This window comes from Polypterus senegalus, chromosome 10 (genome assembly GCF_016835505.1).
Source record: "Polypterus senegalus isolate Bchr_013 chromosome 10, ASM1683550v1, whole genome shotgun sequence".
Taxonomy (NCBI): domain Eukaryota; kingdom Metazoa; phylum Chordata; class Cladistia; order Polypteriformes; family Polypteridae; genus Polypterus; species Polypterus senegalus.
Window position 1 is genome coordinate 53061301 of NC_053163.1, and position 14859 is coordinate 53076159.

General features: G+C 38.1%; 1 protein-coding gene across 4 annotated transcripts in view; it reads right to left on the reverse strand.

Moving 5' to 3' along the window:
- klhl4 (kelch-like family member 4) overlaps positions 1-14859 on the reverse strand; it is a 452146-nt gene that overhangs the window by 74402 nt on the left and 362885 nt on the right. For all 4 annotated transcript variants that reach the window (XM_039765785.1, XM_039765784.1, XM_039765783.1 and 1 more), the window contains exon 8: positions 4782-4944. In XM_039765785.1, the coding sequence (XP_039621719.1) occupies positions 4782-4944 (163 nt within the window). The remainder of the gene's footprint in view (positions 1-4781; positions 4945-14859) is intronic.

Consider the following 14859-nt stretch of genomic DNA (forward strand, 5'->3'; position numbering starts at 1 on the left):
CAGTTAGTGCTGTGGTTGATGTCTGTTCAGAACTATTTGTTGTACTATGTCACAGACAGCTGGGGTCCTTGTCCGGTCGGGATGCCTCGGGGACGCTAGATGGCAGACCCCATGGGTTGCTGTGGTGCCTTGGACTCCCACAAGGATTCATAGGAAATGGAGTTGGATACAGCCTTGTTGGGATCTGGGGGAGCTGCCAGTGGGTGCTGCAGCTGCTGCTGAGTCTTGGAGAGCAGCTCTTCTGCCACACCATGAAAATGCTGCCAGAATTAGGTCAACAAGCACCTGCAGCACTTCCGGGTGCCTTTTAAAAGGAGCCAGCAGCCACTACTCAGTGAGAAAGAGTCGGGAGGTGGGAGACAAAGCTTGCTGAGGAGGAGTTGAGGAGAAAGAAAAAAAATGTATTGTTTAGAGGTGTTTTGTGCTTTGGGACTGTGTTGCATACTCGTGGGAATGGGGAGGATGTTCTCCATGAGGGAAGAAAATAAAATAAAAAGCTTTGGTTTTTATAAGTGTACCTCCTGTGTCTTTCTGTGTTGGGTTAAGCACTGGTATAGCGCCATCTACTGTCACAACCGGCAATCAAAGATACGATGCCCCGTGACCGCCATCAGATTATCATGTGGCATTTGTGCTTTGACAACAAAGACACCCATGCAGAACATGTGAAAAACGACAGATTTGCATGTGCGTGTGCAATGCTACTCCATATTTAGGAAAAGATCCCAGTCATCCCATCGGAGAAAGACTTTCCAAGACTGGTCATAAAACTGTTTCTGGACAAAGGCAGAACTGTAACAGACAACTTCTTCACATCGCCTTCACAGGCTAATAAACTGCTGCACTGCAAAACAACTCTGCTTGGCACCATAAAGTGGGACAGGAACTTCCACCTGCAGGTAAACTCACTTCAGTATACGTGCAGATCTCCACGCTAGTGTTTATATCTGGCAGTGCCATGCTGACGGTGTATGCACATACATACATACATATATACACATACATATACATTAATATATATATACACACACATATACATTAATATATATACACACACATATACATTAATATATATATATATAAATATATATATATATATATATATATATATATATATATAAAAAATAATTTGCTCTGGTTACTTGATCACTTAACACTGTGTAGGACATATTTGGAATTATTATACTTTTCTTTAAATGCTCCTTGGGGCAGTCACAAAAAGTAATTTTGTTGTGTTACATATGACAATAAAGTGCTTGAACTTGAACTATATATCTTCAGTAAAAATTTAATTTGCCCTTAGGTATAAATAAAGTATGATCATCATATAACTAGAAAAATGAAAACATTAAATTCTTCCTTTTTACCTGTAAGAGTCAAATCCTTTAAATTAATGTTAATTTTAAATTTATCTTAGTTTACTTAGTTTTTGAACCTGAATATAATATAGCCTAACACAGACAACAAAAGATTCATTTTAACCCCCTATATGGACAATGGAATGTCCATAATTTTAACTTTGTGTGACAGTAGAATAGACCTTAGATTGAAATTCGACTGCTAGAAAGAAGCATGAATGGTTAGACAGATAGGCATTAAGGGCATATAGTTTTCTGACCTTAAGAAATGTAAGTTAGATATCTAATCCTCAAGCAGAAGCCTATAAGTTTCCCCCTTCTTTGTGTATTTTCAACATTGTTTCTTTATTTTTTGTGTAAACTGTTTGCTTTGAACGCTACTAAAATCTTTAAAATGAAGACACTTGGACTGTGGAGTCTTTTTTATATGTCAAGTCATACTAGTGCTGGAATGCTTGTCTGGTAGCTGCATTTGAACTATTTTGAACTATTTGGAAGCCCTTGTCAAATGCAGCCATGTTAACTTTTCTTTAAAACTGTAAAAATACTTCATTAGTCATTAACTTCATATGGAGAGTATCCACTGCCCCTTGTGGTTATCAGTATGAAAGACAACTTACTAATGAGACAGAAATGATGTAAAACATAAACAACACTTAATTTCAAGAACCAAAACAGACATTTTATAAAACACACCACAATATTCATAAACCACTGGGTGTCCTGACAGGGTAGTTAAATCTGCAGCTTTATGACAATCATGAAATGCTCCCCTAGGATTCTAGAAGATATGTAGTCTAGAGAATGATAAGGATGTATAGCCATCTGTCCAGGAGGTTGGTATGGGAAAAAGGAGAAGACAAAGAGAATCCCTCTAAATCTCAGATGGCAGACTAGGGAATTAAAAGTGCCAGGCCATTTTATTAAGCACAGGGTCTCGGGAAAGGAGGGAGAGCCAAGGATCCCACAGATACCTCTGAAAGGAAAGCCAAAGGATCTTTCATTGGTGTTTTTGACTCCAGATGTGAAGTGATTCCTGGGAGTGATTTAGAAGCAGCCTCAAGGTGTAACGTAAATTTGCCCCTTGACTAATGGCAATCTGAACTTATAGTCAGAAGGTAAGATGGGGGAAAGCTCACACTAGCAGGGAGGTAGTGTGACCAGATCTAAAGGTGAGAGATAGAATAAAACAGTAAAGGATCTGATTGGGAGAATGAATTTGTGTATTTGTTACTAGATTTGTCATGTGGACCAGTAAATGAATTAGCCCTGAACTATGAGACCAGTAAGAAAATGGTTGTGTTTTTCATTTTTTTTGTTTTGTTAGTTTATATAAAAGAAAAAACAACAAAGGACATATTGAACATAAAGTAAAACTTGTAAATGGCACCAATGTGTTACAGTTTATATCACATTCCATTTTATTCCCTTCTTACTGCACTGTTAAAATGTACTAGAGCCAGGAGTATTTTTGTTTGTTTCAAATGAAATACAATATATTAATTCTCATTTCAGGTCAGGGAGCATGAACTGGTACAGCACGTTGCCACACCCACCACATCACGAAACAGCTCGGATCCTGGTTGGTAATTCCCCAGGTAGACACACAGTCCAGTCTCACCCCCCCGAAGACGACCATCTATTTGCTACATGCAGGTGTTACATGTACATCACCTTGGCCTGGTTCTCAACAATGAGAGTACTGTTTGTCAGAGGACCCTAGGGTAATCATGCCACATGGTTGTAGTGCTGTAACTGACGTGCTTGTGCTAAACTGCATCTGACCCTGCAAGTGATCCTCCAACTTGCTGAGAAAACTTGAGGGTTGGTGGCAGGATTGTCACTCCAGCCACCGTAAAAACTTCACACAGCTCTAAAACGCTAGACAGAATTCCTTTCTGCTCTCTGTAGGATTAGTTCTGCTGTATCCACCCCTAGGAAGGATGTTTGCATTATGAAGGGAACGATGGAAAGCCCTTGGGAGCCTCATCATTGGAAAGTCAATGGGGTCTGGCCTGTTGAGGATCTAAACTGGTGTGGTGCTGAGGTGTCACCCACTTCACAGCAACAGTCGGGTCCCAATTTCAGGCAGCCCATTTGGGTAGGTGTGTGGAATATCTTGTATCTCTGGGATGATGATCATCTTCCTCTGTTGTTGGAGGAACTTTGTAAACTCTGCATTTCAACAGCATCACTCTTTGAGATGTGCAGACCTGGGACAGTCCTCTCCCAATGGTGCTGAATGTCACTGCTTTCAACAATCGTTGAAATCGCCCTAGGAACCAAGTTACCCGAACTATGCTGCTGCATAACATTTCAATAATTATTTAATGCTCTGATGCTGATCTTTCTTATCAAAAAAAAGGTCTTTACGATAGCAGTTGATGAGAAGAATTCAGAAATATAGTATTTGATGGTGCCTCAAGAATGACTCTCTCTTGCACGATTTGGCTCAAAAACTAATTAGCATATTGTCATATCATAACAGGCTTAAGTTTCGAGTTTGGTATTTTACCGTTCAGCCATTTTAGATCTGGACCATTCTCAATAAATTGTGACACAGACACACACACACTCACATAGAAACAGACAGACGCAAACCCATCAACGTCAAGATCCATCGAAAACCGCAGATCAAAATTTTTCACAAATCTACAGCATTTACTCCTCCGTCATAGACAATCTGTTATAGTGGGAAAGGGCGCAAAGCAATAAAAAAAAATGTAGAAAAAATAAGCATCAGTCCAAAACATGGATTACAGCATGTAATACAATAATTAGCATGATTACAAAAAAAAGAAACAAAATCAGAATCACACCAGCACAGTTTATTCCATTTTGTTAATCAAAAATTAAGGATACTGTCCACATGTACAGGCACAGTGAAGAGACAGGCTTAAAGAGATCACCTTTTCATTATTTGCAGTGGCCTCTGCTGCATTAAAAGTACTATCAGAATGTTATTATTTTAGAAAATGACAAAGAATTATCCCCTTTATATCTTCCAATATTTTAGTCATTTTCCACAATTTAAAAAGATAATTTTTTTTAACAATATGTAGTTCACTTTATAGTTGTTTTTATAATACTGAACAATTTTTTAATTGAATAAGTTGAACATAGTGTATATTTGCTCAACACGCATCATAACACCTTGCCATATGCATTATGAGACACTTTTTACTTGGTGTATGCCTTAGATCAAAATATTTTAAAGGACAAAACTGAACACAGAGCCATAATGAATCCTTATGAAAAGTGCCGAAACGTGAAAAAAGAAATGTCCATAGTCACATGGTTTAAATTCAGAATTTGGGTTTATTTAAAAAATAATGCAAACTTTGCAATAGTGAACCACTGCAGAATGAACATTATTTTCAAAGATTGTTTTTTTTCTTTTGAAATGTTTGTTGAACTACTTACTTGCCATTCAATGCTGTAACACCAACTGTACTTCTTGGAGTTGACATGCTGGCAACATAATTCCATTGCCTTGCTTGTGGGTCCCATCGTTCTACTGTGTTTAAGTAACTCCAACCATCATGGCCTCCAACTGCATACATAGGCCCTTCAAGAACGGCAATTCCTATAAACAATATTTGAAAACTCATTATAAGAAATTAATGGGCCAAAAGAGATAAAAGTAAAGTGATTTACATGATCAGGAGCCATATTTTTTCATCTTAATAAATTGATTAAAAAAAATCTCCACTTCTAACCTTTTCTCTCATCAAATCAGAATTTTTCTTTTGATTCTACAGAGGTGATAGGGAGCTTCACAATATTATCATGTTGTACACAGGATGAAAGCATAATGTTTCTACATAATTTTTGGATTTGGTAAAGAAAAGAAAAATGTCATTGACAAGTATTTTTAGTCTTAGTGCGTTGCATCATCCACCACACAATGAAAGAGCTTGGGATCCTGGTTGGTAACCCCCCAGGCAGACACAGTCCCATCCCCCGGAACTGACCATCTATCTGCCATAACTAGGTGTTACATGGGCATCCACTTGGCCTGGCTCAGCTGCTCAGGTCCTCAGCAATGAAGATCCTGTGAGCCTGGTCATCCTCAGGGAATCGCACCACATGGCTGTAGTGCCGTAACTGACGTTCCCTAACAATGCAGGTAATGTGCTTAATTGGGGACTCCATGAGCAACCGCTCGTTTGATACAAAGTCAAACCACCGGCATCCAAGGATTTTTCAAAGAGACGCAGTATTGATGGAGTCCAGTCTTTGTCTCAGGTCACTAGATAGTGTCCATGTCTCTAGCCATATAGCTAAACAGGAAGCACAAAGATGCTAAAAACTTGAATCTTCATCCTTTTGCATAGATGTCGGGAGCATCACATATCCCTTTCCAGCGACCTCATGGCTCAATGCTCTCCCAATCAGTCTACTGACTTCATAGGAAGAGAGTCACCAGAAATATGAATGTCACTGCCAAAGTAAGTAAATCTCTCAACAAGGTCGACACACTGTTGATGGCTGTGCCCAAGAGGTCATTAAAGGCCTGGATCTTGTTTTTTATCCAGGGCACTCGCAAGTCCAGACTCCTCGCTCAGTCTCTCGAGAGCCCCATCAGAGCCTCCACTGACTCGGCGAAGATCAGAACATCATCGGCAAAGTCAAGATCAGTGAATCATTCTTCACCAACAGATGCCCCACAACTGCTAGTCCCCATGACCCTGCCCAACACCCAGTCCATGCAAGCATTGAACAGCTTAGGAGCAAGATCACACCCCTGACGAACCCCAGAATCAACTGGGAAATAACACAGAGGTCCGTCTCCACTCTGCACAGCACTCATAGTGCCAGTGTACATGCCGGCCATGATTATAATACTTGGTAAAAATATAGGACACATGCTGGGAAAATGTATTTTACATTTTTATCATGAGGAATATGAACTGTTACTACACCTATCTGGTGTTACCTCCTGACTTGCTGTCAGGATAGGCTGCAGCTTTCTGTAGCTCAGATGTTAAATAAGCAGAATCAGAAAATCAATACAAAATGGATCATCAAGCAATTTTCACATAAAATGAGAATATGAAAATTTAAATGCAATTATTTGAAGGCATTTAGATCAGAAACTAAAATGCAGTATGACTAAGTACAGTATGACACTGTAGTTGTGTTGCACTGTCCCCATGATGTCCACTGGTACTACTGCTAAATTCAGATAATACAGAAAAAAAACTTAGTGTTGATTGGGTGAGGTATTCTGCTTTCATAACACTTATTTGCATGGACAAAAAACAATTTCTCTTTCTTTGTGCAGATTTGGATTTTAGTTAACCCAATATTGTGTTTTAGGCTAAAAATGTACTTTTGATGGACATATCTTTTATTGTATAAATGCAGGTTACCATATTTTGATTAAAGCTGTTATTGTGACGTAAACATCAATAGCGTATCTTGTATTACAACCAACAAAATGTGAAAAAGGTAAATGTGAAATTGAACTTTGAACTTTATTGACAGGCAAATTAGTTCCTTGTAATTTAACTTGGTGTTAACATCCATACGCATCACATAAGGTAAATACAATCAAACAAACAATTTACAAGACATGACACCATCAAAACATTATATACAGTAGTTATAAAAAATATATTACAAAAAATGTAAATATGTAAAACGATATAGCAAAAAATTGCACTCCCACTCAGTAATTTATCAAGTAAGTCCATATAGTATAAACAGATAATTAACAAACAATTTAGAATGATTAGAGGATTAGAAATAGTGATTGCATTAGGACAAAAACCATTCATATGTCTAGTAGTTCTAGCCTTTAGTAACTGGTAACATTTCCTCGATGGTAATAACAAAAAGAGATGGTTGCCTGGGCGAGTGTAGACTTTGATCAGATTTCCTAACCTGTGATGTACACAGGACCACAAAGGAATTGTCTCAGTTATACTGCAGTTTATGTTTCAAGTGAGCAGATGCATTGCCATACCAGACTGTTATGGAGAAAGTGAGGATGCTTTCAATAGCAGCTTTATAAAACTGTACCAGCACTGACTGGGACAAGTTAACATTTTAAGTTTTTGGAGAGAAAACATACATTGCCAAACTTTTTCGATCAGAGCATTTCTTTTATCTCAGTTCTGACTGTGAGTGATAGTCATGCGAAGAAATTCTAATGATTCTAACATGTTGTCAATGACATTTTATAACTGGGGTTTAGGAGGGATTCAGGGGTCTCCTATAAAATCCATAATGATTTCTGCTGCTTTCAGGGAATTCCAGTTAAGATTGTTGAAGGTGCACCAACCCAGCCACAGGGGATGCACAAACCAGTGTGTTTCTTCATTCTGGTCCCAAACCCATATAAATGGGGAGGGTTACATCAGGAAAGGCATCCCGTGTAAAATTTTGCCAGATCAATATGCGGACAACAATACAAATTTCCAAATCGGATTCGGTTGAGGCCTGGGTTAACAAAAGCCATCACCAGAGTGCTGGTGGAAATTGGGCTACTGTTAGCTGAAGAAGGAGAAGACGGCGTGGGAGACGAGGTAGGTGGAGAGAAGGAAGGTAAAGAGAGTGGAACTGAGGGTAGGAACTTTGAATGTTGGCAGTACTACTGGTAAGCGGAGAGAGTTAGCTGAGATGATGTAGAGAAGGAAGGTTGATATATTGTGCGTGCAAGAGACTAAATGGAAGGAGAGTAAGGCCAGTTTGATCAGAGATAGATTGAAATTGATCTACTTATCATGGTGTGGATAGGAGGAGAAAAGGGGTAGGCATTATTCTGAAGGAACAGTAGGTCAAGAGTATTTTGGAGGTGAAAAGAATGTCAGACAGAGTGATTATTATGAAGCTGGAAATTGAAGATGTGATGATGAATGTTGTTAGTGCATATGCCCTGCAAGTTAGGTGTACGATTGATGAGGTAGATGATTTGGATGTGTTGGATGAAGTGAGGAACAGTGTACCTAAAGGACAGAGAGTGCTGATTGGAGTGGATTTCAATGGACATTTTGGTGAAGGGAACAGAGGAGATGAGGATGTGATGGGTAGGTATGGTGTCAAGGAGAAGAATGAAGAAGATGATAGTGGATTTTGTGAAAAGGATGGACATGGCTGTGGAGAATATGTATTTTAAGAAGAGGGAGGAACATAGGATGACATAAAAGAGTGGAGGAAGATGCACACAGGTAGATTATATCCTATGCAGGAGGGTCATTCTGAAGGAGATCGAAACCTGCAAAGTGGTGGCAGGGGAAAGTGTAGTTAGGTAGCATAGGATGGTGGTCTGTAGGATAAAGTTGGAGATCAAGAAGAGGAGGAGAGTGAGGGCAGAGCCAAGGATCAAAACGTGGAATTTGAAGAAGTAAGACTGCAAGGTTGAGTTTAAGAAGGATTTAAGACAGGTACTGGATGGCGATGAGAGTTACCAGACAGCTGGGCAACTCCAGCAGAAATAGTAATTAAAAACAGTAAGAAGTAGTGACATCTGGACAGAGAAAGGAGGAAAAAGGAACCTGCTGGTAGAATGGGGAAATACAGGAGAGTAAACAGAGGAAGAGGTTGGCAAGGAAGAAGTGAAATAGTCAGAGAGGTGCAGAAAGTTTACAAGAGTACAAGGAGATAAGGCATAAGGTGAAGAGCGAGGGGGCGAAAACTAAAGTAAAGGCATATGATGAGTTGTATAAGAGGTTGGACACTAAGGAGGGAGAAAAGGACCTGTACCATTTGATTAGACAGAGGGACAGAGCTGGGAAAGATGTGCAGCAGGTTATGGTGAAAAAGATTAGACTGGATTCCCTGTGGACTATGATGTTTGCTGATGACATTGTGATCTGTAGCGAGAGTAGGGAGCAGGTTGAGAAAACCCTGGAGAGGTGGAGATATGCGCTAAAGAGGAGAGGAATGAAGGATAGTAGGAACAAGACAGAATACGTGTATAAATGAGAGGAAGGTCAGTGGAATGTTAAGGGTGCAGGGAGCAAAGTTGGAAAAGGTGGATTAGTTTAAATACTTGGGATCAACAGTACAGAATAATGGAGATTGTGGAAGAGAATTGAAAAAGAGAGTGCAGGCAACAACAACAACAACATTTATTTATATAGCACATTTTCATACAAAGAGTAGCTCAAAGTGCTTTACATATTAAAGAATAGAAAAATGAAAGACACAATTATAAAACAAAATAAATCAACATTAATTAACATCGAATAAGAGTAAGGTTCAAGGCAGGGTGGAATAGGTGAAGAATGGATAATTTGTGACAGACAAGTATCAGCAAAAGCGAAAGGGAAGGTCTACAGGACGGTAATGAGACCAGCTATGTTATATAGGTTGGAGACGGTATCCCTGACCAAATACAGGAGACAGAGCTGGAGGTGGCAGAGTTAAAGATGCTAAGATTTGCATTGAGTGTGACAAGGATGGATACATGGTACTTAGAGGGTCAGCTCAGGTTGAACAGTTTGGAGACAAAGTCAGAGGCGAGATTGTATTGTTTTGGACATGTGCAGAGGAGAGATGCTGGGTATATTGGGAAAAGAATGCTAAGGACAGAGCTGCAAGGCAAGAGTAAAAGATGAAGGCCTAAGAGATGGTTTATGGATGTGGTGAGAGAGAACATGCAGGAGATTGGTATAAAAGAGCAAGATGCAGAGGACAGGTAAATATGGATAAAGATGATCTGCTGTGGCAACCCTTAACAGGAGCAGCGAAAAGATGATGAAAATTGTTGAGGGTGCACCAATGGAGCAGCAAATATACCTTCCTCCTCTATGGCACCTCATTCCCATCTGTGATCAGGCTAATCAGGGTGGTGTCATCAGCAGACTTCAGCAGTTTAACAGATGGGTCACTGGAGGTGCAGCCATTGGTGCACAGAGAAAAAGGCAAGGAGATATAACACAGCCCTAAGAGAATACCCTGTGCTCAGGATTAGGGCTGCTGATTGATATCACGCTCTGGTATGATTGTATTAATTGCAGAATTGAAATCCACAAATGAGATCCTGGCATAAGTAGCTGGAGAGTCTAAATTCTGCATGATTATCTTTGTTTTTTTGTGTGCAAGGCATAGTGCGTAAGGAAATAGATGTCTTGATGAGCAGTGAATTTAAAAAAATGTGTATGAGATGATGTGCTGAAAGAATTGTTTTGTGTCTAAAAATGTTGAACTGTGCCTAAAAAATGTGTGAATGGGAATTTGCCTGAATGTACTTGTATTTAACTGAATGTTAAATGGGAACACAAATTTAGAAATATCTGATAATGTTCCAGAGCTCTGAGTTAATTTGTGTTAATATGTGAGTTTTGAAAATGTGGAATATTTAATAAAATGAAAACATCCCCACTTTGCTTATAAAAATATTTATATGTATAAACCATCTTTCCTTCAGACCCTGATCAAGACTTAGGGAAAGATGTTCCTTGATAATTATAAAATATAAAGGAGGCAATTTCTTTCAAGGATAAAATGCTGCTGGTATGTTTGTGTGTGTGTGCGCACGTCTGCATGTGTGTGTTTGTATGTGAAGATGCATATTTGTTATGGACATTGTTTTAAATGCCTTCCATCAGCTGTTAGGTAATTGAAGTAAGGGTGACACAGTGGTGCAGTGACTGGCACTGTTGCACACCAATAGGAAATTAAGGTTCAAATTTGCATATTCTCTGCATGGAGCAAAATAAATTTTAAGCAGTGAAGAGAAAAAGAGTATGTAAATGCTTTAAATAGTAGATGCTAAATAATAATAATAAAACTTGACTAAGTACTGTATAATGTGTTAAAGACAGTTTAAGTAAGTCTGAGTATGTTGTGCAATGTGAAAGAGATCTCTGTGAGTGAAGTATATTTAAAATAATTTAAGTGAGTTTGAAAATATGTTTGGTTAAAGACAATGTGTGAAAATGTGTTGATGTTTGAAATGATAAGGTAATTGATAAAGGTGTGCATAAATATATACATTTTTAATTTAAACTTAAACTTCCTGATTTAGTATAAATGTGTGTGCCTTTTTCTATTGAGTACTGGCCATACTCAAATGGAGGAAAGTTCTTTAAGTCATTTTTAAATTAAAGTGTAAAATAAGACATTCTCTAGGATAGGAAGAAAGCTGGTGACAAGCACTGGCTTCCAGTCTAAGTAGAGTTCTATACTAAGAAATGCTGTACAAAAGTGGAGTTAACTAACAAAAAGGGAAGACTGTGTTTCTTCTGCATATCATCGCTCTGGAGAAGCTGCAAGAAGCATCTTAAGATAACATCAACAAAAAAAGCATGTATGAACTATAACCTTAACAAGAGGTTATGGGTGTAAAATAAATCAATATTATACATAGCTAAATTTTATATATCAGAATATTTTCTTTTAAGTACTGTATTTAATGGTGTGATGCACTAACTACTGTGAGAGTATTTTTAAATAAAAAAATAGATTTTAAATTATAAGGCATTTGATACAGTGAGAGGTTGATTTCATTTCCCATCACTCCTTGTTCACAAGTAATTTGAATATCTTAAATGTGAAGTAGAATGTTATTGTTTGAATTACTACACAGCTGATAATAGGGTTTAGCTTTATTTTCAATAATTTGATGCCCTAATTAAACATTCCAGACACTTGTTAAATTCTGATACCATAGGTAGAAATATACAGTATGTGTCAATTTTACTAAAATATTAGCTTAAAGAAAAATAGCTGTGATATGAATATAGAAACGGTTCAGTTTTAAGATTAAAAGTTGAGAGGTAATAGATGTATAAGATTATTGTAACTTTTGAAAATAACCTGTTAGCCTTTGATGAAGTGAAATACAAATTTCTTTTCTAAATGATGTAAATCCTAAGACTGCACATAATTGAACAATATTCTGTAATTAGAGCAATTGGGAAAGGGAACGTGAAGCTTAACTGTTTTAGTTTATTTTGCTCTTATTTCTAGAAATAATGAGGAATTTACCAGTCCAGACTGTGGATTTCTTCTTTGACTTTTGCTTGCTATGCTGGCTGAGAAATGTTCTCTGGAGGACACTGGTATTATATCACATTAAGGGGATCGAGAATGCCTGTCTAGGCTCCAGTTCAAAACTGGAATAATTAGGAAAGTAAATACTTTAAAACTTTCTACAGAAAACTCCACAGAACACAACTCTTTTAACTAATAAACTCCACACCATTCTACTTTCTTTTTACTTTTGTTTTGTTTGCCACTCCTGGATGTATGTCTTCTCTGTAGGAGTACTAGAACACTTGGCTGTTGCGAAGTTGTAATATTTAACGGGATGACTGATTTCACTGACCGATACCCTCTGGCTCCACATTACCTCTAAGGGGGGAAAGATTGATATTTAGTTTGCAAAGTTATGTGGCACACTCAGAAAAAAAAAAGAGTGGCCACAATAGTTTCTTATTAATGTAATCACCAAAAGTGAATACTATTTGGTAAACAAAGGGTTCCTGTTATCGATTGGACCACGAAAACGGACTGTGACATGAGCAGTAATTGATAGGAACGTGTTTCACACTGAAGTGGTTCCGTCAGGGTTGCAGTAAAGGGACGAACTTCGGCCACCCCTCATATGCAACTTGGACAACAAACTGAAAGCGGTGTGCTCTAGTGATGGGAAGTTCGGATCATTTTACCGACTCGGACCTTTGAGTCTCGTTCAGCAAAATGAACAAATCATTTTTCAAGTCATTTCGTTCAATTCTGTTTCCGGCTCAGACTGCATAGGTTAAGCTTATGGGGCTGTCAAGTGATGAACGAACGACTCAAACCCGAAGACTCGAAAGATGAACTAATCAATTCTGTTTCCGGCTCAGACTGAGTTGGTTAAGCTTATGGGACGGTCACGTGATGAACGAATGACTTGCAAAACCCAAAGACTCGAAACAAGTGAATCAATTCCAATACAGAAACTATAGGAAGTTGCGCAACGAATCACTCCCACGAGACGACTCGTTCTTCCCGAGTCACATTAAAGATTCGTTCAAAATGAACGAATCGTTCAAGAACGACCCATTACTAGTGTGCTCTCATTGCTGCTCCACTTTACCTATTTCACAGGTTAGTGTACAATAAATTGGAGTATTTTACCTTTTAACTGAGAGTCAAAAATACTCAGAACATGACAGTAGTATGCTGATATGTATTGCTACAGAGGCGCAAAGTCAAAACTCGCTAAATGCAGGCGGCAAGCTGCTTCTTTGCAGAGACTGCGTCGCTGCGCTGTAGATAGATGGCGGTGCTGTAAATCACCAGACAAGAGTGTGGCGTTTCAAATAGTTGCTCGGCTCCTAAACACTTGGTACACTTGTTAAATGTATATTTTGTAAATTGTATTAGGTGGAAATAAGTTATAGAATGGCTGAAATGTTGTGATGAATGGTTATTATGTAGTTATACATGTATAAATATGAAATGGGTAGTTATGAAAGTGTTTGAAATATGATAATAGCAGCATTGAAGATTTTTGATTAATACTTAATGGTGATGTTTCATACCTTTAGAAATGTTATTTTAAAAAAAGGGTTATATAATGAAGAGATTAGTTGTGCAACTACATATAATTTCAGACAGCACATAGCTTGATTTGAATGCGGTATTTCTGTAATCTTTTTCTATATTACCCTAGTGGCTAGGGATTGCTTACTGTATATACATGTGTATGTGATCTTGTTTATTGAGACTCTTGGTGGAATGAAGAGGTACTTTATTGGGAACACACCTGAGAATGTGAATGTCAAATATATATGCAGGGTTATAATGACTTTATTGAATGTGAATAAAGAGATGCAACTTGGACAACAAACTGAAAGCGGTGTGCTCTCATTGCTGGTCCACTTTACCTATTTCACAGGGCCAAAGACCTGGATTACGTCACCTTCGAGGGCCAGTGGAGTTCAGTTCCAGACCTGGTTGACGTAGTTCATCCTCTGGTGAAGGCGAAGTTCGCGTACATTTCGGGATTTGCTACTTTCATCATTTCTGTTGCTGTGGCCCACTAGTGGGGCCCATAACAGTTATTTATATAACAGCAAAGGTTATGTGCCAATAGTTTGAATATTTTGAGACAATTGAATGCTTTTCCTTTGGGGTATATATATATTAAGACTGACTTTATTTTATATTGTGATGATTTACTTTTTATGATAAATATGCTTTTAATTGAGTGGAGTCCACAACAATAGAAAAACTAGATACAACTATAGATGAAAAATTTTTTTTATTGAGAGATCTATTTTTTGAACATAATGGCTACAATGAGTGGAAACTTCTATATTGTGCTTACCAGCCACAGATTCACTTTTGACCATTAAAAAACAAATTGGCTAAGAGACAGAGACTGGATAAAATGACCATCTGTTTTACTGCTAGCGTTATTTTTGATAAGGGGCACCCCCAATGAAACAGGCCTAACACCTCATTAGACTCTATTTTTGGGATCCACAAGTAACTTGTAAAACTTTACAGATGAAATATTGCTATGCTGAATAATATGGAGCAAAACTTTTAAGTC